At 51.9% G+C, this 24,398-nt stretch overlaps 3 protein-coding genes across 5 annotated transcripts; 2 read left to right on the top strand and 1 right to left on the bottom strand.

Annotated features, from left to right (window-relative positions):
• Positions 1-82: 82 nt before the first annotated feature.
• On the top strand, positions 83-6,376 carry tm9sf1 (transmembrane 9 superfamily member 1). Of its 3 annotated transcripts, none has more exons than XM_062479689.1 (10): positions 83-122; positions 262-348; positions 694-902; positions 1,130-1,261; positions 1,373-1,495; positions 1,837-2,183; positions 2,827-2,981; positions 4,076-4,261; positions 4,964-5,237; positions 5,643-6,376. In XM_062479689.1, exons 3-10 carry the CDS (start codon positions 702-704, stop codon positions 6,034-6,036), a joined length of 1,812 nt encoding a protein of 603 aa, XP_062335673.1. In that variant the 5' UTR covers positions 83-122; positions 262-348; positions 694-701; the 3' UTR covers positions 6,037-6,376. The 3 variants fall into 3 exon arrangements, with proteins under 3 accessions (XP_062335673.1, XP_062335672.1, XP_062335674.1); XM_062479688.1 differs by having other exon boundaries at positions 89-173; XM_062479690.1 differs by having other exon boundaries at positions 98-173; positions 262-339.
• A 100-nt stretch (positions 6,377-6,476) lies between these two features.
• On the bottom strand, positions 6,477-9,257 carry nanog (nanog homeobox). The gene is made up of 4 exons (XM_062479691.1): positions 8,731-9,257; positions 8,080-8,411; positions 7,695-7,844; positions 6,477-7,411 (listed from the first exon to the last, which is right to left on the bottom strand). Exons 1-4 carry the CDS (start codon positions 9,122-9,124, stop codon positions 7,106-7,108), a joined length of 1,182 nt encoding a protein of 393 aa, XP_062335675.1. The 5' UTR covers positions 9,125-9,257; the 3' UTR covers positions 6,477-7,105.
• Positions 9,258-11,518: 2,261 nt separating this feature from the next.
• On the top strand, positions 11,519-24,275 carry ipo4 (importin 4). Its single transcript, XM_062479768.1, has 30 exons — positions 11,519-11,950; positions 12,235-12,321; positions 12,446-12,525; positions 12,617-12,658; positions 12,899-13,028; positions 13,766-13,945; positions 14,056-14,121; positions 14,214-14,315; positions 14,400-14,483; positions 14,685-14,840; positions 14,950-15,003; positions 15,310-15,419; positions 15,508-15,616; positions 15,819-15,948; positions 16,098-16,211; positions 16,357-16,470; positions 16,699-16,822; positions 16,895-17,006; positions 17,168-17,280; positions 17,855-17,932; positions 18,040-18,097; positions 18,232-18,337; positions 18,980-19,173; positions 19,376-19,429; positions 19,502-19,627; positions 21,133-21,359; positions 22,460-22,592; positions 22,682-22,786; positions 23,250-23,319; positions 23,749-24,275. Exons 1-30 carry the CDS (start codon positions 11,885-11,887, stop codon positions 23,877-23,879), a joined length of 3,255 nt encoding a protein of 1,084 aa, XP_062335752.1. The 5' UTR covers positions 11,519-11,884; the 3' UTR covers positions 23,880-24,275.
• The last annotated feature ends 123 nt before the right edge of the window (positions 24,276-24,398 follow it).

The following is a 24,398-nucleotide window of genomic DNA, read 5'->3' on the forward strand; positions in this document are numbered from 1 at the left end:
TGTTTTATAACGTGTTTAAAAAAACGTTAAAAATAAAGATTTGGTTCAGGTAATATGGAGGTGGGGTTAGCTTTACCCCGCCCACTCCGGAAAAGTCGGTCGTCGTTATTTTCATTTTTTAGGTGACGTGGAGTCGGTTCCCTTCGCTCAACCAATTTAATGTGTCTTTTTAAGTACGGTATTAACCCGTATCTGTGTATAATCAGTGTAGCGCATTTGAACAAAACGGAAATTAAAAATGTCTTCAAATATTTCGATTAGATCCCAGCAAAACTGAAGAGAAGGGGTGCGAAGAGGCGAGTTCCTGGGCCTGGAGTCTGAGGAATCCAGAGAGAACAGGCGCGTTTGGTACGATCTGTCCTGTAGCAAGCCTGGATCAAGTAGAGCTAGTTTGACGAGGATAAAAAATAATCTGCCACAATAATTGAACATTCTGGCTTGATGCTGCTAAAGTAGTTGCATCCATTGGTTAAAATGTTACATTGTAACAATGTTGTCTTTCGTGGACAGCGCTGTTGTTATTATTGTTAGATATTGTCAGTTAAATGTTGTGCAGCAGCCGTCATAGTAGCAGCCTGCCTATACTATTCCTCTAACCTTTTAACACCTGCACAACGCCTGTCCATCTCTGATTGTGGTCCCGTACATCAGTTGCTCATAGAAGTTATCCGATTCATTCGTTTCTCTCGACAGAGACCACAATGAATGGAGCGAAAAAGCTTGTCCCGCGAGCAGCTGGCCAGATGTTGCTCTTTGTATTGTGCCTTTTGCCACATTTCGGGTGGGCAGCAAACTTCAAGCAAGGGGACCCGGTTACTCTCTATGTAAACAAAGTTGGGCCTTATCACAACCCCCAGGAAACGTATCATTATTACACATTGCCTGTTTGCAGGCCGAAAGAGGTGAGTTTAAATATTACAAGTGTTTAACAAGGATCAGTATAAATATTAGCTCTTACTTCATGACAACATTTCCTTACAGTTACATAAGTGACTTAGAGTTTAATGTCATCGAGTCACTCTCAGTCTAGATAGATGATAGACAGATACTATATTGATCCAGAGGAAAGTCTAGTAATATATTCTAGTCACACAGCAACGTGGTCTGTATTGATGGCGTTCCTCTCCAGGTGCACCACAAGTCTCTGAGCCTGGGAGAAGTCCTGGATGGAGACAGGATGGCAGAGTCTCTCTACGACATTCGCTTCAGAGAGAAAACAGAGAAAAAACAGCTGTGCCAGCTGACGCTCACAGAGAAAGAGGTACTTGGCGTGTGGAAGGTTTCCCGGCGGGGGCCCGGTAGGGGCCGAGCGGGGGCCCGGTAGGGGTCGGGCGGGGGCCGGAGGGTCACTGTCTCGGGCTGTGTCTTGCAGGTGGACCAGCTCAGAGAGGCTGTGGAGGAGCTGTACTACTTTGAGTTTGTCCTGGACGACATTCCGATCTGGGGCTTTGTGGGATACATGGAGGAGAGCGGCTTCTTACCTCACAGTCACAAGGTGGGCCCTCCTCTTCTCCTCTCCTATCCTCCTCTCCTCTCTTGTACTCCTCTCCTCTCCTATCCTCCTCTCCTCTCTTGTACTCCTCTCCTCTCCTATCCTCCTCTCCTCTCTTGTACTCCTCTCCTCTCTTGTACTCCTCTCCTCTCCTATCCTCCTCTCCTCTCTTGTACTCCTCTCCTCTCTTGTACTCCTCTCCTCTCCTATCCTCCTCTCCTCTCTTGTACTCCTCTCCTCTCTTGTACTCCTCTCCTCTCTCATACTTCTCTCCTCAGCCAAACACCCTCTCAGCTCCCCTCTGCATCCTATAAACCTACCCTGTGTGTCTCCCCCCCATGCAGGTGGGCCTGTGGACACACCTGGACTTCAACATCGAGTACAACGGCGACTCTGTGATCTTCGCCAACGTGTCTGTGAAGGACGTGAAGCCCGTGCCCCTGGAGGAGGCAGGCGGTGTGGGCGGCGGGCCGGGCGGGGGGCTGCAGGTCACCCACACCTATAGCGTGCGCTGGTACGAGAGCCCGCTGAGTGCAGCGCGGCGCGGGGAGAGGCTGAGGGATCACTCCTTCTTCCCCAAGACCCTGGAGATCCACTGGCTCTCCATCATCAACTCCCTGGTGCTGGTGGTGCTGCTGCTGGGCTTTGTCATCATCATCCTCATGAGGGTGCTGAAGAATGACTTCGCCAGGTATGGGTGGGGTGGAGGTGGATGCTGGTGGTGGGGTGGAGGTGGATGCTGGTGGTGGGGTGGAGGTGGATGCTGGTGGTGGTGGGGTGGAGGTGGATGCTGGTGGTGGGGTGGAGGTGGATGCTGGTGGTGGGGTGGAGGTGGATGCTGGTGGTGGTGGGGTGGAGGTGGATGCTGGTGGTGGGGTGGGGGTGGATGCTGGTGGTGGTGGGGTGGGGGTGGATGCTGGTGGTGGGGTGGAGGTGGATGCTGGTGGTGGGGTGGGGGTGGATGCTGGTGGTGGTGGGGTGGAGGTGGATGCTGGTGGTGGGGTGGAGGTGGATGCTGGTGGTGGGGTGGAGGTGGATGCTGGTGGTGGGGTGGAGGTGGATGCTGGTGGTGGTGGGGTGGAGGTGGATGCTGGTGGTGGGGTGGGGGTGGATGCTGGTGGTGGGGTGGGGGTGGATGCTGGTGGTGGTGGGGTGGAGGTGGATGCTGGTGGTGGGGTGGAGGTGGATGCTGGTGGTGGTGGGGTGGAGGTGGATGCTGGTGGTGGGGTGGAGGTGGATGCTGGTGGTGGGGTGGAGGTGAAGTGGGGGTGGGAGAGGCTGGTGAGGACCGCTGCAGAGCCACCAGCCTGGAGAGCTGAGCTGCTGTTCTGCAGGTATAACGTGGAGGAGGAGGGGGGCTGTGAGGATATGGACCAGGGGGACAACGGCTGGAAGATCATCCACACAGACGTGTTCCGCTTTCCCCCCTACAAGAGCCTGCTGTGTGCCGTGCTGGGAGTAGGGGCTCAGTTCCTGACCCTGGCAACAGGTTAGCACACACACACACACACACACACACCACACACACACACACACCACACACCACACACACACACACACACACACACACACACACACACACACCACACACACACACACACACACACACACACACACACACACCACACACACACACACCACACACACACACCACACACACACACACACCACACACACACACACCACACACACACACCACACACACACACACTCCCAAAAAACTCTCAACAGGAGAAAAAAATGGAAGAAACCTTGGGAGGAGCAATTCAGAGAGGGATCCCCTCCTCCAGAGACGGTTGGTGGGAGAGAGGAGCAGAACACAGGCTAAACATAGTCATACAGTGTCGATGGGTTTTTAAAACACCAAAATCCATTGTTCAACTTTATAGATGTAGGACAGGACCGGGAGACTCGCGACCAGGTCCAGCGTTGGCTGACCGACGACCAGGCCACACCACACACACACACCACATACACACACCACATACACACACCACACACACACACCACATACACACACACACCACACACACACACCACATACACATGCACACACCACACACACCACATACACGCACACACAGCAACAGTACCTACAAACACTGACACAGAATCCACGTGGACCGCGATGATAACATTTGTACAGATAATGGCTTGTAAACTGGACATTCTTGTTGCCAAACTGACAGTGTCTGCTGTTGTTTGGTTGGACGTCTGTGTAACTTACAAGACAAGAGAGCTTGGAAGCTGATAAGCTGAGAAAAACAGATGTTACCACTCATCTCTTCCTCCCCCCCTCCCTCCCTCACTCCCCCTCCCTCCCTCACTCACTCCCCCTCCCTCACTCCCCCTCCCTCCCTCCCTCACTCCCCCTCCCTCCCTCACTCCCCCTCCCTCACTCCCTCCCCCTCCCTCCCTCACTCACTCCCCCTCCCTCACTCCCCCCCCTTCCTCACCCTCTCCCCCTCCCTCCCCCTCTCCCCCTCACTCACTCCCTCACTCTCTCCCCCTCCCTCACTCCCCTCTCCTCCTCCCTCCCTCCCCCTCTCCCCCTCCCTCCCTCTCTCCCCCTCCCTCCCCCAGGTATCATTGTCCTGGCGTTGCTGGGGATGTTCAATGTGCATCGTCATGGCGCCATCAACTCAGCTGCCATCGTGCTGTACGCTCTGACGAGCTGTGTGTCTGGGTATTGTTCCTGCGGCTTCTACACACAGCTCCACGGGCAGCGCTGGGTGTGGAACATCATCCTCACCTCCTCGCTCTTCTCCGGTGAGGAGGAACGCCACGGCCAGGGGAAACTCTGGGTGGAAATAACAAATGGGTTCATTTAGCTGTTACGCTTTTATCTGAAGCTGTGAGATGGGATTTATCTGCTGTGAAATGTTATTTCTCTGTTCTTTCTATGTGGGGGTGAGTACATGAAGATGTTGGTTTTTAAGAACAAAATTTAGAGCGTAGACTTCTTCCATTTCGTTTTGTGTTCCGTGCCCCGATAATGTCCCTGTAATGGATTTGTGCACTGTAGCTTGAACTGAATTTTTCAACCATAAATCAGTTTTCTTTCTATTGATGTTTTTCCCCTTGTCCCTCCACCCTTCCTTCTCTGCTCTCTCTCCCATCCTCCTTACTTGCTATACTTCCATCTTCCTCCACTCACTCCATCCATCCCCCCCCCCCCCTCTGATCTGTTTTGATTGTGCCTGTCCCTCTTCCCTGTCCCTCTTTCCTGTCCCTCTTTCCTGTCCCTCTTCCCTGTCCCTCTTCCCTGTCCCTCTTTCCTGTCCCTCTTCCCTGTCCCTCTTCCCTGTCCCTCTTCCCTGTCCCTCTTTCCTGTCCCTCTTCCCTGTCCCTCTTCCCTGTCCCTCTTTCCTGTCCCTCTTCCCTGTCCCTCTTCCCTGTCCCTCTTTCCTGTCCCTCTTCCCTGTCCCTCTTCCCTGTCCCTCTTCCCTGTCCCTCTTCCCTGTCCTCCAGCCCCCCTCTTCCTGACGTGGAGTGTGGTGAACTCGGTCCACTGGTGGAGCGGCTCCACACAGGCTCTGCCCGCCTCCACCGTGCTGCTGCTGCTGGGCGCCTGGGTGCTGGTGGGCTTCCCTCTCACCGTGATCGGGGGCATCGTGGGGAGGAACCGGGCCGGAAGCTTCCAGGCGCCCTGCCGCACGCGCAACATCCCCCGGCAGATCCCCCAGCAGCCCTGGTACAAGCACACAGCCGTGCACATGGCCATAGGGGGCTTCCTGCCCTTCAGGTGAGCATGGGGGGGGGGGGGTATATGGGGCAAGACGATGTGTAGTATCATCATGGGATTCAGTTGGCTGAGCGGTTAGGAAATCTGGCTAATAATCAGAAGGTTGCTGGTTCGATTCCTGGCCGTGCAAAATGATGTTGTGTCCTTGGGCAAGGCACTTCATCCTACTTGCCTCGGGGGAATGTCCCTGTACTTACTGTAAGTGACTCTGGATAAGATGACTAAATGTAGCAATGCTAGGAGTTAAAAGATCCACGGTAGCAATGAGCAAATCGGCTCATAGAGATCAAAGTAATACACCTATTCACCTATTGTGAATGATGACAGATTTTTTTATATTGCTATGGCAGAATACTCATATGAAACCCCTGAATGTGTCCCTCTCTCCCCCCCCCACCCCCCCAGTGCCATCTCAGTAGAGCTGTACTACATCTTTGCCACGGTGTGGGGCCGTGAGCACTACACGCTGTACGGCATCCTGCTGTGTGTGTTTGCTATCCTGCTCTCCGTGGGCGCGTGCATCTCCGTGGCGCTCACCTACTTCCTGCTCTCAGGGGAGGACTACCGCTGGTGGTGGCGCAGCATCATGAGCGCCGGCTCCACCGGCATCTTCATCTTTGTGTACTCGCTGTTCTACTACCGGAACCGCTCCTCCATGAGCGGGATGGTCCAAAGCGCAGAGTTCTTCGGGTACTCGCTGCTCACAGCGCTGGTGTTCTCCCTCATGCTGGGAACAGTGTCCTTCTGGGCATCACTGGCGTTCATACGCTACATCTACCGCAGCCTCAAGATGGACTAGTGCACACACACACACCTGATAGAGGAAACAGTACATTTACATACACATTCCCCATCATGTCAGACAGAAAACAGTACATGTACACACCTGTGGGTGGGGGAGAGTCTGAGGCCTTCTGGGTGCAGCAGGAGACTCACCCCATCATGGTTGAAAAGGGACGTACAGATGGTGAGGGGAGATAAAGGGACGAGTGAAGCTACGTATGAATGACTTGTTCTGGGGTTCAGTGTGATTGTAAAATGGTGATGGGCGCAATATTGACTTGTATATTACAGTCACCCTCAACTGTTGGTTCTGATGTAAATATACAATCTTTTCAATAAAAACCTTTGTTACAAGAGAACCGTTTTGTACATTTGTTTTAAAGAATCAGGGGTGCTGAACATGAAAACTGATTTATTTGATATTTCAGCCTCATAATGCAAGATCTCCATACGTCATTACAAAAACAGTCAGATAAAATATCAGTTAACAGGCATTTATTTGAAAGGAAATACCCCAAAGTTCATACCCAAAAGTGAGCCCAGTTCCCATTTTATATAGTTAAAAAATACATTCCAAATCAGATCTTATGAACACCAGGCCAAAACCATTTATGTTTATTTAAAACTGTTTCCAACAAAAGGGAAACCAATCAGGGTTTGTATTAAAAAAAAGCCAACCCAAATAAAAACCTGTTAAGCTGAAAGGAGAGAAGCTCTTTCACCTACGGGACTTGGAATGACAACCATTCAGTGCAGTAAGATGTGTACACAGTACAGTAAGATGTGTACACATCAGATGTGTGGCAGCTCTTGGTACAAGTCTAGATAGAATGGCATTAAGCAAGCTGCTCCAAGCACACTGCAGAGAACACATCCACTATAAATACTCTGGTAAGAACTTTGATAGACATGGTATACAAATATAAAAAGATATGAACAATCAATTAAAAACTCCTAGCTCATGATACCACCACTAACACTCCGTTGAAGAGACGGCATATCTACTGACACATTGTAAACAGCCCATGGAAACTTTACAAGGCAAAAAAACAATACAAAAAGGAAATGCGTGGTGTTCCTTGTGTCTAGAGGCCGGCCTCGGGCCCCCCGTGTGGGGGGCTGGGGAGGACAGGGTTCTCCTTGTCTCTGTTCATGCTGGTGATGGAGACAGACTCCGCGGGGGTGTAGCCGGGGGGGTTGTACTGGTAGTGGGTGACGGCAGGGGGCCGAGGCCAGCAGGGGGCCAGGGAGCGGGGCCCTGGCTGAGGGGAGGGGGGAGGAGGGGCAGGGTAGGCCGCAGGGCCGGAGTAGTAGGGCAGCTTGGAGACGCCCTGGCCTGCTTCCCTCATGGGCTGTGTGTAGTAGTCTGGAGTCTGAGCACCGGCTGGAAACTGGCACACAGAGAACGTTATGATCACATGTAGCAATAAACATTTAGTGGAGAGGGTCTCCCCTCATCTCCAGCCCTGTATCATCCTGCCTTTAAGACCTCGTCCAAACTGTGAAGAGGCCTCCATTGTGGATGAGTTACTTTGAGTCCGTGCCTTAAGTCTCTGTTATTGAACAGGACACACTGGCTGGACTACAGATGAACCAATGATTAACACACATCTAGATTATATAATGATGCATGTATCCATGTACCTGGTGTTTTTCCTGGTCTAATGAGCTCACCTGGTTGGCTGTGGGGGTGCTGGGGTAGCCCGCTGGGCCCGTGGGGGTGCTGGGGTAGCCCGCTGGCCCTGTGTACCTCTCAGACACCCAGCTGTTGTCCTTCTGGTGTCTCCTCAGCTTCATCCTGCGGTTCTGGAACCAGGTCTTCACCTAACACACGTTTACATAACATTAATTGGCAAAAAAAGACTAAAAAGCGATTTATCCAAAGTCACGTACAAAATGTAGGCTACAGAAGATTAAGGATCAAAAGTGCACAGTTCTAACAATATTTTGTTGTCAGGGTCATGAACTCTGTTTTCCAGGCACAGTTCAAAACTAAATCACCAACCACAAGTATATGACCGACTTGGGTTTTAAATAAAAGTAATGATAATGGTCTCACCTGTTTGTACGTCAGCCCGGTCAGCCTAGCCATTGTTTTCATCTCCACCGGGGTGAGGTATCTCTGGATGCTGAACCGGTGGGTCAGGGCCGTCATTTGGCTATCGGAGAAGGCCGCCCGAGCCTTGGGTTTCGTCTTCGATGTCGACTGGGGAACGGGCCCGGGGTTACTGACCGCCTCGCCGCCCGGAGGAGTCGGGTCTTCTTCAGGGAGAGAGCTGGATACGTTTCCGGGGCTCCCGCCGTCTGTCTCATCGCCCGGGTCGTCCGGCCTCCAGTCGGCAGGGTGGGTCTGAGGAACAAAACCTCTGTTGCTCCCTGAACTCCAAGAGTCTGAACGAGACGAAAAGTAAAATACCAAATATGAGAATGCAAACGACAGCCACACGGCGGCGCCATACATTACTGAGACCCCCAAACAACGGACAGTCGTCGCGCTAACTACTTTCAAGATGGCTTTGAATTCATGGTTGGCGGTGGAGATCGCAGCCCTTGACCGGGACCCAGAAAATGTAGGTTACCGGTGCCATGCACATCACTCAATAGTAAATATTAGCTTGCAGATGTGTATTGCTTGCCAACGTAGTTAGCCATCTATCTAGCTCTACTAGCACACTAGCTAGCTACCTAGCAGTGCTAGCTATACACATACCTGGCGATGTGTGAGCCTCAGAATCACTTGTTGGGGTGTCGCTATTTACGTGCTCAACTTTAGTCCTTTCATCAAGTTCGGTCCGGTTGTGGGGCAGGAAAAGGCGCCCGGTCTGCATGTGAGAGTCGCCAAAATACAGGACACTCGGTCCCGGGTAATGGACGTTATTTACAGCGACGTATTCTGGGCTCCGGGGTGGCGATTCTTGCTGCGGCGCCGCGAGCTGCGGATTCGAATAGTAGCCTCCATTAGCCCCCGTTTGGTACGCGGCCTCGGCCCAGCCCGGTAAGTTTGAGTTATTTTGCTCTGATCCGGTTTGGTACATGAGCCCATATGCGTACGCGTGGTAGGACGGGTTGTAGTTGTAGTTAACTGGGATCTTCCAGTCTGCCATGCTGAGTGTCGGCCCGTTCGGCTCAAGCACGACGTTCAAGTTAAAAGTGTTCAGTTCTTCGACGCTGTCGGTTACGCTTCTCGTCGCACTGCCACAAAAGTCATGAGTGTACCAAGCCAAATGGAAACAGGTGGTGGTTTTAAATGAAGGTGTGTTGTGGGTGTGGAGACCAATGTAGGTGTGGATCAAGATCGCAACCAATCAGTTACGTGTATTCAGGTCTACGCAGGTAAAGGCCGCGCCCCTAGGCCGTGCGCGACGTGAGGCAGGTCAAATTTGGAGATTACGAACAGCGACCCCCAAATTAAACTGATTCAATATCTACGTTATTAGTTTGATCTAAGATTGACAAAATGAGGGACGAATCAATTCCTCACAATCAAAGATCATTTAAAACTAAAATTACTGGCCCAAATAATCATATATATGTGGTTGCTATTGTCTCATGTTTAAACCATCTGTTTGGGGTAAGGTAACACTAAGTGTAATGATTGTACAATGGCAGATAATGCACACTTCTACAAACATCTGTGTCCCACATAGCCAAACACAGGCATTAGCATTACATATGCTAGATATATGCAAAATACAGATCTATCCTTGAACTGTGTAACATTGCAGCTGAGAGGATGTTGTGCACCTCGGCTCCCTGCTGATCTGCTCTCCTCACTAGATGCACTTTTTATGTTCCAAATAAAAACGTCTGATAAAAGAATACACTATTTTAAGATGCTTTGTAGTCCAAACATTATGTATGTTTAGACTCCAAAAATTTGGATTTGGAGATTTGGATAAATAGCAGACATTTTATTTAAATAATGACAAATAAACTTTCAGAGTCACTAGATGGATCTATGACCCAAACAAAGGGGTGTACTATAGATGTGCTAGCCTGACCAGAGCAGCTATGGGTCTAACTATAACTATAGTCTTCCAAGTACCAACTCACAAGAAAGTAAGAGAGTACATTTCCATTACCTTTCATTCATTTAGCAGACACTTTTTTTTATTCAAAGCAACTATACAAATAGTGCATATAGTAAGTACAGCAGATCACGGGTCAGAAGTGTGTGTGTGGAGTTTGGTTTAGGACAAGCAGTCCAGGATAGCCTGTGGCTTTGAAGTGTGAGGAGCACTGTTTAATAATGTGTGTGTCTGTAATGTGAGCGTCTGTAATGTGTGTGTGTAAAGTCAGGCTGATCGTATCAATAGGCACAGCTGTGGTTGTGCAAGTTCCCCACCAGGATCCATTAGCAAAATCCTTTCACCAAAATGAAGCATTACCATCCAAATGCATGTTTGTGGTCCACCTCCTTGGCTAGATTGGAATGGTAATATTTCAGTTAGAGGTGAAAACAAGTGATGATGGTGAGCTGATGGTACTGTTAGCATACTCAATGAACTCTGCCTGGACAGAGGGGGGGGGGGGGATCACTGGGAGTTAGGCATGGCTGGAATGTAGGGTGTGGTTGTATAGTTTACACACATTTTAGTAACACAGCCTGACCATAATTGTATGTATTGTTTCTCATCTATGTCTCCAGTTTATGCTTGAGGAGTATGATGTGTTCTGCAAATGTAGCAGTTAAAGACTGTTGTAGTCAGTGTTGGATAAAATATGTGCTTTAATTTTTACGTTTATTTTGACCAAATCATGCAATCGTTTTAATTGAGCATTATGTTGCAGTGACATGTGTTGTTATTTGAATCCAGTTTTAATGTGGTCCCTTCAGCTATCAACTGTAAGCGAGATGTCATTTTTGCTATACACTTAAGCAATTGAGATGTCATTGTTGCACTGTAGTTGCACTGTTGCACATATGTTTGCCTATTATTTTTATTCACCGCGCCTGTTAGCTGAGACATGGTAACTTTGCTATGAGGCAAGTAAATACAGACTGTTACTTGACTGACCACCGGAAACCTGTAGAACTATGAACATATGAGTATGAACTTATGATCCTTGATCTTGAACTACTTTTTATGTACTCTAATTGTGCGTCGTTTTAGATAAAAGCGTATGGTAAATGTTTAAAACGGCTGCTTTAGGGGGCAAGATCGACCAGCAAAGGTGTTTCTTTAAGTTAACTGGTGGTTTTGTGTCATTGTGTGACAAGGTAGGCTACTCCCGCTTTGTTCGCTAGACGAGGTGTAAATCGCTATACTTGTCTCCCCGCACACCTATGAATGTGAATTACCCGGTGATCAACAGGATCTGAAGCTTTTTAGAATTTGACTTGCCTCCCGTCCGTACCTTTTCATCGTAACCACATTTTAGATTTGATTTGTAATTCCTCCTCACCACATGACGGCAGTGTGTGCATGTATTGCGACTACAGAACATCATATATTTGACGTGGTCCCTTTAACAAGTTGACTCTCTCCAGAGAGAACCCTGTCTCCGCTCACGTGGAGTTCTGACCCGTTCTGTCCGCGTGCTGGCAGACTTGACGGAACGAGCCAGACAGTCAACGACACTCACATCTTAACTGCCAGCGGTGTGGGTCTGGGGCATCCACCGGTTTATTATATTTATTCATACCGAATAGATCAAACTAGCTAGCAAGCAAAGTTGCGATCTAACCAGAGGTGTTGTCATATACGTTTAGCCGACCAAATCAAACATTTAGGCGCATATTTCCCGGTACGAAAGCCCTTCTGTACAGTACAGTAAGGGCGAACCTTGGCGAAATACACGTTTGTTTTTGAACAATAACATTTCAAAGCATCAGATCTTGGTGAGATTTTGGACAAGCCAAGATGTCAGAGGAACTGGAGCACATTCTCTCTCAGCTCACTCAACCTGACAATACGATTATTCAGCAGGTAAAATGATCCATCACGCTTTATGGATTTAGGAAACTTTCTCGTTACAGTAGCTGTTATGGTTTAACTTGACCTGTCTGCCAGAATGCCAACCAACTGCACTACTGTCACTGTTGCTAGCTAGCTAAAAACTAAGTACAGCGGTTATGATGGCGGTTGTCATCGATGTGTCCAGACCAAGCAAGCTAGCTAACGGTAGTGAGTCTCACTCTATTATCCTCTTTTCTGTCACCATTCATGCCAGTAATTTAACCAAAATCAGTTTTGTTTCACCCCCTTTCTAGGCTACGGCGCAGCTGAAACAAGCTTTTAAAGACCCAGCCATCATCCCTGCATTATGTGCTGTCATGACCGGTTCACAGAACCCACAGGTGAATAATCAACTTCCTGTTCAAGTCGACTCCCTCATCCGAACTTGAACATGAGTTTTATAACCGGCTCGACTGTGAAGATGTTTGTGTCGTGCTGACGGTGTGGTTGTCTCCTAACCGTCAGATCCGCCAATCAGCTGCGGTGATGTTGAGGATGAGGGTGAAGAAACACTGGAAGAAGATCAGCCCTGATCACAGAGAGAGGTCTGTTTTGATCTCATCCTTAACAGACGTGTTTGTGTTGGTTTAGCTATCACTGTAATTAACATTTATGTTGATTTCTCTCCTTTCACAGTCTGAAGGCAGTGGTACTGCAGGCTTTCACCCAGGAGACAGAGTAAGATACTGTTCACATTGAAGTAGTAGACTTCCCAAGTGAAAAGCGATAAGCATAGACAACATCTGACAGTGAAACAATCTAGCAGTGGAACACTTCAAACTCTCTTGTCTTAATGTCTGGTCCGTTACTTTTCCGTTATTTTCAATTTGATACTTTTATCCAACAGCACTAATGAATAGAGCACACTGCTCCTTGACTCAAGTAAGTGTGTTGTTTAACCAGGTGTTTGTGTTGCAGGCATGCGGTGCGCCACTCCCTGTCCCAGCTGAGCGCTGTGCTGGTGAAGCACGAGAGCCCAGACCGCTGGCCTGCCCTGCTGGATCTGCTCAACCAGTCCACCAGCTGCAACAACCCGCACGACAGACAGGTGGCGCACCTCTCCCTCCCTCTGGGGGTTCATCACTTCATACTTCAGCTCCTAGTGGTGGATCTCCTCAAAGTGTATTGATGGTCAAAGTCTTTATTTACCGAGTGTACAGAGTGAAGGTGTCATCTGGACACTGAGCCTGAGATGAAGTCAACAACATTGCTGCATTGAGATATCAGTGCTGTGAGATGTGGTAGCCAGACAGACAGACACACACAGACACACAGACAGACACACAGACAGACACACAGACAGACAGACACACAGACAGACACACAGACAGACACACAGACAGACACACAGACAGACACACAGACAGACACACACACAGACAGACAGACAGACAGACAGACAGACACACACACAGACAGACAGACACACAGACAGACAGACAGACAGACAGACAGACACACAGACAGACACACAGACAGACACACAGACAGACAGACACACAGACAGACACACAGACAGACAGACGCACAGACACACAGACAGACACACAGACAGACACACAGACAGACACACAGACAGACACACAGACAGACACACAGACAGACACACAGAAAGACACACAGACAGACACACAGACAGACACACAGACAGACACACAGACAGACACAGACAGACACAGACAGACACGCAGACAGACACAGACAGACACACAGACAGACACAGACAGACACACAGACAGACAGGTCACATTAAGGACGATGGGTTTCTCCTGCCTCCCCTCTCAGGTTGGCCTCCTCCTCCTCAGTAAAGTGGTGGACTCGAACCCGGAGCCCTTCAAGCCGCACTACCGCCAACTGCTGCAGCTGTTTGGCACCGTGCTGCAGGACCTGAACAACCCCACCGCCATGTATTACTGCATCCTCACCCTCACCTCCATGACGGCCTACACAGGCACCGAGGAGATGGTGGGTCCCACACCACACCAGCTCAGACCAGGCCTCGCTCTGGGCCTCTGGGCCAGTCTTCCCTCCCCCCGGTCTGTACTGAGGGGTTGTGTTCTGTTGGTCTGTTTCAGAATCTCATGCGCTCCCTGGTTCCCAAACTGATCACTGCTCTCAAACACCTCATCAAGGCTGATCAGGTAGGCTGACATCCAGTTGTGTCTTCCTGTCAAGAAATACAATTGTATGTTTTTTGCTTCTTGTAAGGGATAGTGATGTGTGTGTGGTGCAGGACCAGGCCAGCGAGGCCATGGAGGTGTTTGATGAGCTAATGGAGAGTGAAGTGTCCATCATCGTCCCTCACATCAACGACATTGTCCACTTCTGTCTGGAGGTCAGCGTTGTGTCCTGCGGCTGTGTCTCTGTCACGTGGGTTGTTGGAACAATGTGGTGCTCATGCTGTGTGTGTGTGTTCCAGGTGAGTGCTGACACCACTCTCAGTGACTCTCTGCGTGTGAAGGCTCTCTCCTGCATCGCTTTCCTCATTCGGCTCAAAAGCAAGGTAAACAAACCCAGTTATGAAGCTGGACCCACGCCTCTCTCCCACGCCTCTCTCCCCACGCCTCTCTCCCCACGCCTCTCTCCCCACGCCTCTCTCCCCACGCCTCTCTCCCCACGCCTCTCTCCCCACGCCTCTCTCCCCACGCCTCTCTCCCCACGCCTCTCAAGAGCCAGTAGTGATGCTGCTCTCCTCTCCTCTCAGACGGTGCTGAAGCAGAAGCTGCTGAATCCCATCCTGCAGACAGTGTTTCCTGTGCTGAGCGCAGCGCCCCCTCCTGGCCAGGAGGACCCAGAGGACGAGGAGAACGATGACGAAGACGATGTGGATAACGAGAGTCCCAAACACTTTGCTGCTCAGGTTCTAACTCCACTCTCTCTGGTTACAGAACACTGAAGTCAAATAAGTCCCTAGATACTTGAGTTGAAGAGAAATCTTATTTTTTTCTTTTTTTCATTGTAATGAAAAGGTGATTGATACCATGGCCCTCCACATGCCGCCAGAGAAACTGTTTCAGCAGCTGGTGAGTGGCCGTATAGAAGTTGATCACAATCAATAAGTTGAACTGACCCTTTCACAGAGAGCTAGCCTGGTGGGTGAAGGAGTAGCTCTGGTGGTGACCTGTGTGTGTGTGTGTGTGTGTGTGTACCAGATGCCCCTCACCCAGGCGTGTAGCTCTGGTGGTGACCTGTGTGTGTGTGTACCAGATGCCCCTCACCCAGGCGTGTAGCTCTGGTGGTGACCTGTGTGTGTGTGTGTGTGTACCAGATGCCCCTCACCCAGGCGTGTAGCTCTGGTGGTGACCTGTGTGTGTGTGTGTGTGTACCAGATGCCCCTCACACAGGCGTGCCTGGCCAGTGACAAGCCGTATGAGAAGAAGGCAGGCCTGATGTGTCTGGCTGTGCTGGCCGAGGGTTGTGCTGACCACATCCGCACCAAGTACGTCTCACACACCATAGATCCTCTTTACACCTGTCAGTCCCATGCCCTGAAGCTGACTGTGTGTGTGTGTGTGTGTGTGTGTCAGGATGCTGTCGTCCATGCTGCAGACAGTGTGCCAGAGTCTGTCAGACAGTAACCAGGTGGTTCGCAGTGCTGGGCTCTTCGCTCTGGGACAGTTCTCTGAGCACCTGCAGGTCAGGCCTCTACCAGCACACTAGAGGACACCAAGTACACACTAGAGGACACCTAGTACACACTAGAGGACACCTAGTACACACTAGAGGACACCTAGATGTGAGCCTAATGTGATGATATGCACCTGCCCACCACAGTAAATTCCTTGTTTGTGAACATTTACTTGGCGATGAAACCCGATTGTGACCTCTCCCCCCCCAGCCGGAGGTGAGTAAGTACTCTGCAGAGCTGATGCCCCTGCTGCTGGGGTACATGTCAGGCCTGAACCAGGCCAAGATCGGACACGTCACCAAGGCCTTCTACGCCCTGGAGAACTTCCTGGAGAACCTGGGTGAGCCATGCTGGTCCACCTCACACACACAACATTCTGTCACCTGTGTGTGTGTGTGTGTTCAATCAAACCACAAACACTTCGACCTTGCAGTGATCTGCCCCCTCTATCCGCCCCCTCTATTCGCCCCCTCTATCTGCCCCCGCTAGGGGAGGAGATCCAGCCCTACCTGCCCACCCTGATGGACACCATGCTGTCTGCTCTGAACCATGCTGACAACCTGAAGCTCAAAGAGCTGGCTGTCTCTGCTATAGGAGCCATAGGTACACCTAAACACACCAAGCTTAATCCTAGCCTCAGCACAGCTGTCAATAGAGATTATAAGACCAAGTCTAGGATTAGGCGCAATGGATGTCCAGGAAGTTGGCGTGTGTGTGTTGACCCTGTGTGTGTGTGTGTGGTCCTCAGCTAATGCTGCTAAGGAGCTGCTGGTGCCCTACTTCCTGCCTGTCATCGACAGTCTGAAGGGCTTCCTGACTGACACCCGGGACGAGATGCGCTCCCTGCAGACGCAGGCCCTGGGTGAGACCCTGACCCTCTCCTCCCCTGACCTCTGACCCTGTCCTCCAGTCTAAATACGTCATATGTCAGGACTTACTGTCTCAGCGCTAGATCATTTGACTGCAGATCAAGAGATCGCAGGTTCAAATCTTCCCCTGTACGTAGCTTTGGGTAAAAGTGTGTGCTAAATGAAGTCCTTGTGGTTCCTGTTGTGCGTGTGTTGCTGCTGCTGCTGTGTGGGGCTGGAAGACACCCTGTCGGTGCTGGCTCGCACCGTGGGCCAGGACGTGTTCAGCCCCCTGGCTGCAGAGTGTGTCCAGCTGGGCCTCAACCTCATCGACGCCGTGGACGACCCAGACCTGCGACGCTGCACGTACGTGTGTGTCAGTGTGTGTGTGTGTGTGTGTGCCCTAGTCAGGGCTGACAGTGCTCTCTCTGGGTGCAGGTACAGCCTGTTCTCTGCTGTGTCCAGTGTCAGTCCAGCCTGCCTCAGCCCCCACCTCACCACCATCACCACCACCATGCTGCTGTCTCTCAGGTCCACCGAGGGAGTCACGGTCAGCGTCACACACACACGCACACATACACACAGACACACACACACACATACACACAGACACACACACAGACACACACGCACACAGACACACACACACACAGACACACACACACTCACATACACACAGACACACACACTCACACACTTGTGTCCTGCCAGGCTCACCTGGAGGAGGACAAGCAGTTTGTCCTGCTGGACGATGATGATGATGATGACGAGGGAGACGCCATCTTGGAGGATGAAGCTGAGACAGATGGACGAGACGTTTCAGGGTACACCATACACACGCACACACACACACACACACACACTACAGACACAACCCTCTCTAGTTGAGGAAACACTGCACTGTACACCCACAATCAGAATGGGTGCAAACTTTCATGGCGAATAAATCCCATTCTGATTGTGATTGTGATTGTGGGTGTACAGTGTGCAGTGTTTCCTCTATGTACCGCTACAGTATCAGAAATAAGGCTGTACAAAAGTTCAAATGAAGCAGACAGTGTACATGCTTCAGAGTGGCCTACCTTAATCAATAGGCTAGGCTACTGACCATTTACTACAAGTTGTTGCTCAATCATGAATTGGCAGCATTTATGCCATTTAGAACATACTTTATGAATGGAAGGTGTCTTTAAGTAGCCTAACCTTATTGCTTTAGGGGAAATAGGACGAAAATATGTGCAATATTACATTAGCTATTAGACTATTACATTAACCTGCTCCGAAATATAGGGTTAGAACTTTGTTTCGGCTGGGGGGGGGGGGGTTGTTCGGACAAACCTGCCCCCACTGCTAAAAAGAAATCCTAAAGGAAACACTGTGGCTGTCCTGTGTGTTCAGGTTCAGTGTGGAGAACGCCTACATCGATGAGAAGGAGGATGCCTGCGACGCCCTGGGAGAGATGGCCTTCAACATAGGGTACGCACACACACTCAGGACACACACTCAGGACACACTCAGGACACACTCAGGACACACTCAGGACACACAGGGCTGGTGGTCTGAGTCCTGGTGTGTCTCCTCAGATCTGCCTTCCAGCCGTTCCTGGAGTCCAGCTTCCAGCAGGTGTTCCAGCTGCGTGATGTGAGTGTTCCTGGGGGTGCGGCCTCAAGCTGTGTGTTCTGTGGATGAATGTATGAGCGTGTGTTAGGGTAGAAGTGGTGTGTGTGTGTGCTTGAATCATGTGCCCCACTACCCTGAGCGTGCTGTCCCCTCAGTTCCCCCATGAGGACGTGCGCAGGGCAGCCTATGGGGCCATGGGCCACTTCTGCAAAGCTCAGCACAAAGTCTGGCAGGAGAACCCTACTGAGGCCAACCAGCAGGGTAGCTATCTCTCTCTCTGTGTGTCTCTCTCTGTCTCTCTCTCAGTCTCTCTGTGTCTCTCTCTGTCTCTCTCTCTGTGTGTCTCTCTCTGTCTCTCTCTCAGTCTCTCTGTGTCTCTCTGTCTCTCTCTCTGTGTCTCTCTCTGTCTCTCTCTCTGTCTCTCTCTCTGTCTCTCTCTGTGTCTCTCTCTGTGTCTCTCTGTCTCTCTCTCTGTCTGTGTCTCTCTGTGTCTCTCTCTGTCTCTCTCTCTGTGTCTCTCTGTGTCTCTCTGTGTCTCTCTGTGTCTCTCTCTGTCTCTCTCTCTGTGTCTCTCTCTGTGTCTCTCTGTCTCTCTCTCTGTCTCTCTCTCTGTCTCTCTCTCTGTGTCTCTCTGTCTCTCTCTCTGTGTCTCTCTCAGTCTCTGTCTCTCTCTCTCTGTCTCTCTCTCTGTCTCTCTCTCTGTGTCTTTCTCCACACACACACTGTTCATGACAATGTCCTGATCTATTGTTAAACTAGCAGCTTCCCATTATGGGCATAGCTCAGCGTAGAGTATTTAACTCCTGAGCAAGAGGTCGTAGGTTCAAATCCCCCCTGTACTGTACCTCTGTTTGGATAGCAGCGTGTGCTAAATAAAGCCCTCCTTCCTGTGATGACCCCCAGCCCTGCAGAAGCTGCTGGAGGTGGCTCTGCCCAGCTTCCTGGAGGCGGTGCATGCGGAGCGGGAGCGGCAGGTGGTGATGGGCGTGCTGGAGGCCATGAACGGTGTGCTGAAGGCCTGCCAGGGGGAGGCGCTGCGGAGCCCTGGGAGGCTGCAGGAGATCAGCCACGCCATCAGAGACGTGCTGAAGAAGAGGGTGAGACACACACACACTGTCTGGCCCCCGCTCTGGACACACACACACACACTGTCTGGCCCCCGCTCTGGACACACACACACACACACACACTGTCTGGCCCCCGCTCTGTCTGGCACACACACTGTACCTTGTCTAAGAGTTCCCCTCCATCCCTGCTCTCAACCCTGGTGGTGTGTGTGTGTGTGTGTGTTCGCTCCAGACCACCTGTCAGGATGGAGGAGGAGGAGATGAAGCTGATGATGACGAGCAGCAGGTGGGACCTCCTCTTTCTCTCCACACACAGTCACACTCACACGTACAGACAAAGCAGCTGTGTGTGTTTCAGGCAGAGTATGACGCCATGCTGCAGGAGTTTGCAGGCGAGGGCATCCCCCTGCTGGCATCAGCCGCCCCGGCAGAGCACTTCTGGCCCTTCCTCAACGAGCTGCTGCCCCTCATCACCAACAAGGCCGTGAGTTTCCTCCCATCACCATGGAGACGGCCCCATCACCAGAAACCTGGCGACGGGATTGGTGGGAGGGAGAAGGAGATGTTTGGGACTTAGTTTGGGTTGTTTTTGGACTGTTTGGAGATGGAATTGAGTCTTTGATGGTGATATGGATGATGGTGATGAGGAGGATGATGAAGATGAGGAGGATGGTGATGATGAGGAGGATGATGAGGAGGAGGATGGTGATGATGAGGAGGATGATGGTGATGAGGAGGAGGATGATGAAGATGGTGATGATGAGGAGGATGATGAGGAGGAGGATGGTGATGGTGCTAATGAGGATGGTGATGAGGAGGATGATGAGGAGGAGGATGGAGATGGTGCTAATGAGGATGGTGATGAGGAGGATGGTGAGGAGGAGGATGGTGATGAGGAGGATGGTGAGGAGGAGGATGGTGATGATGAGGAGGATGATGAGGATGGTGATGGTGCTGATGAGGAGGAGGATGATGAGGAGGAGGATGATGAGGATGGTGATGGTGCTGATGAGGAGGAGGATGATGAGGAGGAGGATGATGAGGATGGTGATGGTGCTGAGGAGGAGGAGGATGATGAGGAGGAGGAGGATGGTTATGGTGCTGATGAGGAGGAGGAGGATGATGAGGAGGAGGAGGATGGTTATGGTGATGGTGCTGATGAGGAGGAGGATGATGAGGAGGAGGATGATGAGGATGGTGATGGTGCTGATGAGGAGGAGGATGATGAGGAGGAGGATGATGAGGATGGTGATGGTGCTGATGAGGAGGAGGATGATGAGGATGGTGATGGTGCTGATGAGGAGGAGGATGATGAGGATGGTGATGGTGCTGATGAGGAGGAGGATGATGAGGATGGTGATGGTGCTGATGAGGAGGAGGATGATGAGGATGGTGATGGTGCTGATGAGGAGGAGGATGATGAGGAGGAGGAGGATGGTGATGGTGCTGATGAGGAGGAGGATGATGAGGATGGTGATGGTGCTGATGAGGAGGAGGATGATGAGGAGGAGGATGATGAGGATGGTGATGGTGCTGATGAGGAGGAGGATGATGAGGAGGAGGATGATGAGGATGGTGATGGTGCTGATGAGGAGGAGGATGATGAGGAGGAGGATGATGAGGATGGTGATGGTGCTGATGAGGAGGAGGATGATGAGGAGGAGGAGGAGGATGGTTATGGTGCTGATGAGGAGGAGGATGATGAGGATGGTGATGGTGCTGATGAGGAGGAGGATGATGAGGAGGAGGATGGTGCTGATGAGGAGGAGGATGATGAGGATGGTGATGGTGCTGATGAGGAGGAGGATGATGAGGAGGAGGATGGTGCTGATGAGGAGGAGGATGATGAGGATGGTGATGGTGCTGATGAGGAGGAGGATGATGAGGAGGAGGATGGTGCTGATGAGGAGGAGGATGATGAGGATGGTGATGGTGCTGATGCCCGTGCAGCAGCCTGGTGTCCAGGTCTCAGGTGTGTTCTCTCTGCAGAAGAGCTCATGCACGGTGGCAGACCGCTCCTTCTCTGTGGGCACGCTGGGAGAGACCCTGCAGGCCCTGGGGGGCGTGGCCGGGGGCCAGGCTGTGGCCGGCCGGCTGGCCAATCGTCTGCTGCCGGTCCTGGTGGGCGGGGTGAGGGACAGCGATCCTGAGGTGCGCAACAACAGCGTGTTTGGACTGGGAGCCCTGGCCCAGGCTGCAGGACCCCTCGTCACACAGTATCCTTTGGGTTAGGGTCTGTGTGTGTGGGGGGGTACAGGGAGGGGTGTGTGTGTGTGGGGGTACAGGGAGGGGTGTGTGTGTGGGGTACAGGAAGGGGTGTGTGGGGTACAGGAAGGTGTGTGTGGGGTACAGGAAGGTGTGTGTGGGGTACAGGAAGGTGTGTGTGGGGTACAGGAAGGGGTGTGTGGGGTACAGGGAGGGGTGTGTGTGTGGGGTACAGGGAGGGGTGTGTGTGTGGGGTACAGGGAGGGGTGTGTGTGTGGGGTACAGGGAGGGGTGTGTGTGTGGGGTACAGGGAGGGGTGTGTGTGTGGGGTACAGGAAGGGGTGTGTGGGGTACAGGAAGGTGTGTGTGGGTTACAGGAAGGGGTGTGTGGGGTACAGGGAGGGGTGTGTGTGTGGGGTACAGGAAGGGGTGTGTGGGGTACAGGAAGGTGTGTGTGGGGTACAGGAAGGGGTGTGTGGGGTACAGGAAGGTGTGTGTGTGTGGGGTACAGGGAGGGGTGTGTGTGTGGGGTACAGGGAGGGGTGTGTGTGTGGGGTACAGGAAGGGGTGTGTGGGGTACAGGAAGGTGTGTGTGGGGTACAGGAAGGGGTGTGTGTGTGGGGTACAGGGAGGGGTGTGTGTGTGGGGTACAGGAAGGGGTGTGTGGGGTACAGGAAGGTGTGTGTGGGGTACAGGAAGGGGTGTGTGTGTGGGGTACAGGGAGGGGTGTGTGTGTGGGGTACAGGAAGGTGTGTGTGTGTGGGGTACAGGGAGGGGTGTGTGTGTGGGGTACAGGGAGGGGTGTGTGGGGTACAGGGAGGGGTGTGTGTGTGGGGTACAGGAAGGGGTGTGTGTGTGGGGTACAGGAAGGGGTGTGTGTGTGGAGTACAGGAAGGGGTGTGTGTGTGGGGTACAGGAAGGTGTGTGTGTGTGGGGTACAGGGAGGGGTGTGTGGGGTACAGGGAGGGGTGTGTGTGTGGGGTACAGGAAGGTGTGTGTGTGTGGGGTACAGGGAGGGGTGTGTGTGTGGGGTACAGGGAGGGGTGTGTGTGTGGGGTACAGGGAGGGGTGTGTGTGTGAGTGTCCTACATGTGTTCCTCAGCTGTCTCAGAGACTACCCCATGATGCTGTCTCTGTTCTCCAACCTGCTGGCCAAGGAGGCCGACCGCAGGGTCATCGACAACCTGTGTGCTGCCCTATGCAGGATGATCCTGAGCAACCGGGAGGTCGTTCCTCTGGAGCAGGTACACACCCTTGAGCCCTGACCTCTGACCCCGCCTCCTGACTCCTAGGTCATCATGCGTCCCTGGTGAACATGTGTGTGTGTGCGCAGGTGGTTCCTGCGCTGGTGGGCCGTCTGCCTCTGAAGGAAGACCTGGAGGAGAACAAGACAGTGTACAGCTGCCTGGCCATGCTGTACACCCACAGCCCCGCACTGGTGCGTCGCTCCTCCTCCTCAGCCACGCTGCTGTCTTCTGCCTCTCCCCTACCTCTCCCCTGCCTCTCCTCTGCCTCACCCCTGCCTCTCCTCTGCCTCTCCTCTGCCTCTCCCCTGCCTCACCCCTGCCTCTCCCCTGCCTCTCCTCTGCCTCTTCCCTGCCTCTCCCCTGCCTCTCCTCTGCCTCTCCCCTGCCTCACCCCTGCCTCTCCTCTGCCTCTTCCCTGCCTCTCCCCTGCCTCTCCTCTGCCTCTCCTCTGCCTCTCCCCTGCCTCACCCCTGCCTCTCCCCTGCCTCTCCTCTGCCTCTCCTCTGCCTCTTCCCTGCCTCTCCCCTGCCTCACCCCTGCCTCACCCCTGCCTCTCCTCTGCCTATCCTCTGCCTCTCTTCTGCCTCTCTTCTGCCTCTCCTCTGCCTCTCCCCTTCCTCTCCCCTGTCTCACCCCTGCCTCTCCTCTCCTCAGATCGTGAGCCAGATGAAGGCCATAGTGGCGGCCTCCAGCCAGGTCCTGGGAACCAAGCAGCTCGACGCAGGTCAGTTCACCTCCGACCCCGGTCACCATGGCAACTATGACGTTTAGTTTTGGGATCTTCTAAACGTACTGTGATGCTGTGCATTTACATTTCATATGGATTATATAGTCTGTGTAGTCTGTGTACTGTGTAGTCTGTGTACTGTGTAGTCTGTGTACTGTGTAGTCTGTGTACTGTGTAGTCTGTGTACTGTGTAGTCTGTGTACTGTGTAGTCTGTGTACTGTGTAGTCTGTGTACTGTGTAGTCTGTGTACTGTGTAGTCTGTGTACTGTGTAGTCTGTGTACTGTGTAGTCTGTGTACTGTGTAGTCTGTGTTGTGTACACGGCCCTGGTCAGTGTTCAGTAGTGAGTGTTGGTGGTGTGTCCTGCAGAGAGCCAGGCCACCCTGGTCAGTGTTCAGTAGTGAGTGTTGGTGGTGTGTCCTGCAGAGAGCCAGGCCACCCTGGTCGTGATGCTGCGTGACGTCGCCCAGCGCCACGCTGCCGAGCTCCAGGGCGCCATGACATCACTTCCTGCCGAGCAGAAGACACGGGTGACGGCAGCCATCGCACAGTCATAGCACAGACAGTCTTCCACTCCTTCGTAAAAGCCAGAATACATCAAACACACTCAAAGAAGAGGGACAGGGTGACATCGACATTTGGCCAAATTCCTGCAAACTCCAAAAGCACTGCAAGGTTGCAATTTATCAACTTGTAATATGAACTTTTTAATTTATATTGTCTGTTTTCTGTGTGAAGTATTATTTTAACAAGACATTTGGTTTCATGACCAACCTGTATTGTATTTGTCTGTTTATTTTAATTTCTGGTCTGTTTCTTGCTGTCCCCCCTCACTGACCGAGAGATTGATCTCTATTCACTGCTGTCCCCTTTTTAAAACTAATGTGATTAACATCTGGCTTTGTTGAAGTGTGAAGCAATGAACTGAAACTCATAAATGCCTTTTTCTCAGACTTGTCAGTGCCCTTTTTCATTTCCTGTCAGGCTCCCAGCCCTGTACGTAAGCTACCTTTTAAACTCCACGCTAATGCCTCCCAGTCCTGCCTCGTCAGGGGAATCCAGTCCTGCCTAGTCAG

Source organism: Osmerus eperlanus, chromosome 15 (assembly GCF_963692335.1).
Source record: "Osmerus eperlanus chromosome 15, fOsmEpe2.1, whole genome shotgun sequence".
NCBI classification, from domain to species: Eukaryota; Metazoa; Chordata; class Actinopteri; order Osmeriformes; family Osmeridae; genus Osmerus; species Osmerus eperlanus.

Excerpts from the sequence above, each read along its gene's own strand:
- nanog (XM_062479691.1), bottom strand. The coding sequence starts at position 9,124 with ATGGCAGACTGGAAGATCCCAGTTAACTACAACTACAACCCGTCCTAC. Across the intron at positions 8,412-8,730 it reads TGAGGCTCACACATCGCCAG|ACTCTTGGAGTTCAGGGAGC; the intron begins GTATGTGTATAG and ends CGTCTCGTTCAG. Across the intron at positions 7,845-8,079 it reads CCGGGCTGACGTACAAACAG|GTGAAGACCTGGTTCCAGAA; the intron begins GTGAGACCATTA and ends AACGTGTGTTAG.
- tm9sf1 (XM_062479689.1), top strand. The coding sequence starts at position 702 with ATGAATGGAGCGAAAAAGCTTGTCCCGCGAGCAGCTGGCCAGATGTTG. Across the intron at positions 2,184-2,826 it reads CTGAAGAATGACTTCGCCAG|GTATAACGTGGAGGAGGAGG; the intron begins GTATGGGTGGGG and ends GCTGTTCTGCAG. Across the intron at positions 2,982-4,075 it reads GTTCCTGACCCTGGCAACAG|GTATCATTGTCCTGGCGTTG; the intron begins GTTAGCACACAC and ends TCCCTCCCCCAG.
- ipo4 (XM_062479768.1), top strand. The coding sequence starts at position 11,885 with ATGTCAGAGGAACTGGAGCACATTCTCTCTCAGCTCACTCAACCTGAC. Across the intron at positions 12,526-12,616 it reads AGCCCTGATCACAGAGAGAG|TCTGAAGGCAGTGGTACTGC; the intron begins GTCTGTTTTGAT and ends CTCCTTTCACAG. Across the intron at positions 18,098-18,231 it reads AGGTGTTCCAGCTGCGTGAT|TTCCCCCATGAGGACGTGCG; the intron begins GTGAGTGTTCCT and ends CTGTCCCCTCAG.